This window comes from Plasmodium gaboni, chromosome 10 (assembly GCF_001602025.1).
Source record: "Plasmodium gaboni strain SY75 chromosome 10, whole genome shotgun sequence".
Classification (NCBI taxonomy): Eukaryota; Apicomplexa; class Aconoidasida; order Haemosporida; family Plasmodiidae; genus Plasmodium; species Plasmodium gaboni.
The window spans coordinates 338,320-340,819 of NC_031490.1; the positions used below are offsets into that span (position 1 = coordinate 338,320).

Genomic DNA, 2,500 nt, shown 5'->3' on the forward strand with positions numbered 1-2,500 from the left:
TCGAACAAGACTTTTTCATCAGCATTGCAATGCATGTGGAGCAAAAAGGAGAATAAAATATAAAAGAAAATATATATAGCAATATGAAAATTATTCAATATATATATATATATATATATATGTATTTATTTATTTATTTATTTATTTATTTATTTATTTATTTATTTATTTATGTTTATATTTATGACTAACCTTTTTGCTCCACATGCATTGCAATGCTGATGAAAAAGTCTTGTTCGACTATCCTTTTCCATTGTCGTATTAGGACTTTTACACATCTGACAAGTAACATATTCAGTTATATATTTTCTTAATAATGCTTCAATATGTTTGGGTCCATATTTTCCTTTTAAAACTAATTGCCCTTCTCCAGCTATAGATCCTTCAGTTCCTAATTCTGCTAAGACAAAATGGAAAACATGTTCTTCATTTCTATTCATAATAGTACATATATCTTTAAAATTAATCCAAGCTACTTTTTTAGAACCAACACGAACTACTTGTGGTGGTTTTATAGTATATTTTTTGGATATACATAAATCAATATTATGTTTATTAATTAAATCTTGAATTCTATGTAATAATTCATCATATGGATACACAGCTCCTCTTTCAAAAACTTTTCCTGTACCATCTATAATAATTTCTTCTACTTTTTCTACAACTTCTTTCTTTTTCTTTTTCTTTTTCTTCTCACCGAAATCAAATAACTGCTTTGAATCGTCATTTACTATTTTATTTAAATCAACAAAAGCTGCTCCAGCATCTTCAACTTTATCTTCCATATTTATAATAAATATTTATAAATAATTATATAAAGGAATAATATTAAATTTTTTCAGAATATTTACTATATATCTATTTAATTAAATTGTAATATAAATAAATAAATATATATATATAAATATATATATATATAAATATATTTATATATATTTATATATGTGTCCCTTTTCAATGTTTTTTTATTTTTATATTTATTTTATTTTTATTTTATTTCTTCTCTTTATATATATAATAATTACATTTAATGTGTATAATTTAATATTAAAAAATTACATATAATCTATTTTTATAAAAAATAAATAATATATATATTATAAAATATGAATAATTTTAATTACTTTAAAAACAAAATATTTCTAAGGGTATATATTCTTATAATACAAAAAAAAAAAAAAAAAATATATTTATATATATATATATTACAAATATACAATTTGTTATATATATATATATATACATACATCTTTTTCTATTTTTCTATTTTTCTATTTTTTTATTTTTTATTTTTTATTTTTTTGGAATAGATATATTCTTTTTCTTTTTTTTTTTATTTTGCATAAAATAAATTCATAGCAAATGAGGAAAATATACAAAAAATTAAATAAATGAATATATAATAATATATATATAAATAAATAAATATATATATATATATATATATATATATATATATATTATATATAATGAAAAAAAAAGGAAAAAAGGCTTATTATTATTTTATAAAATATTAAATATTTACCTCATTCTGTTAAAATATATTCTATTTTTTTGTTTAAAAAAAAAAAAAAAAAAAAAAAATTATTTACATATATTAATATAATATATATATATAAATATATGTATTATTATGTACATATTACTAATATATAATATATATTTTTTTTTTTTTATTATTTTATAAAATATTCATATTGTTATGAGTCTCTAATTATTTTATTTAAAAATATTATTATATATACATAATATATATAAATATATATATTTATTATATATATAATATATATATATTTATTTAATATATATATTATAATATATATTATATTAGAGGGAGGGTCATTATCTTTTGTATATAAAAATATAAAAAAAGTATTATGATATAATTTAATGTGCATTGAAAAAAAAAATTTGTTTAATTATAATATGTAAAATAATACATATATATATATATATATATATATATATATATATATATATATATGTATTATATGCATTGTATGTTCTTTTATTATATCATTTTAAATTAGAACAAAATAAGTAAAGGCATATATATATATATATATATATATATATATCTACATAATACACTGCATATATTATATATGTATATTTTTTGAGGCTTACTCTTATGTATATATAATATATATATATATATATATTATTTTAGATTATTTGAAGGGAAAAAAGGAATAATAATAAAAATATATTATATATATATATAATAAATATATATATTTATATTATTATAAATATATTTTAAAGTTCTAAATAAAATCTAAGAAAAAAAATAAAAAATAAATAAATATAATTATATGAAATATATATATATATATATATATATAATATATGTTTCCTTTCTTTTTTTTTTTTTTTTTTTTTTTTTCTTACAAGAACAATATATTATATTAAAGAATATGTAGTGAAATATCCTTTTTTCACCCATTTGTAAAAAATATATATATTATATATAATATATATGTTTATATGTGGAAACGAA

General features: G+C 14.6%; 1 protein-coding gene across 1 annotated transcript; it reads right to left on the reverse strand.

Moving 5' to 3' along the window:
• Window positions 1-192: 192 nt before the first annotated feature.
• On the reverse strand, window positions 193-785 carry PGSY75_1010600 (putative eukaryotic translation initiation factor 2 beta subunit; the record flags this gene model as incomplete). Its single annotated transcript, XM_018785872.1, has 1 exon — window positions 193-785. A coding segment is annotated over one exon (593 nt), but the record flags the coding sequence as incomplete, so codon positions are not given.
• Window positions 786-2,500: the final 1,715 nt, after the last annotated feature.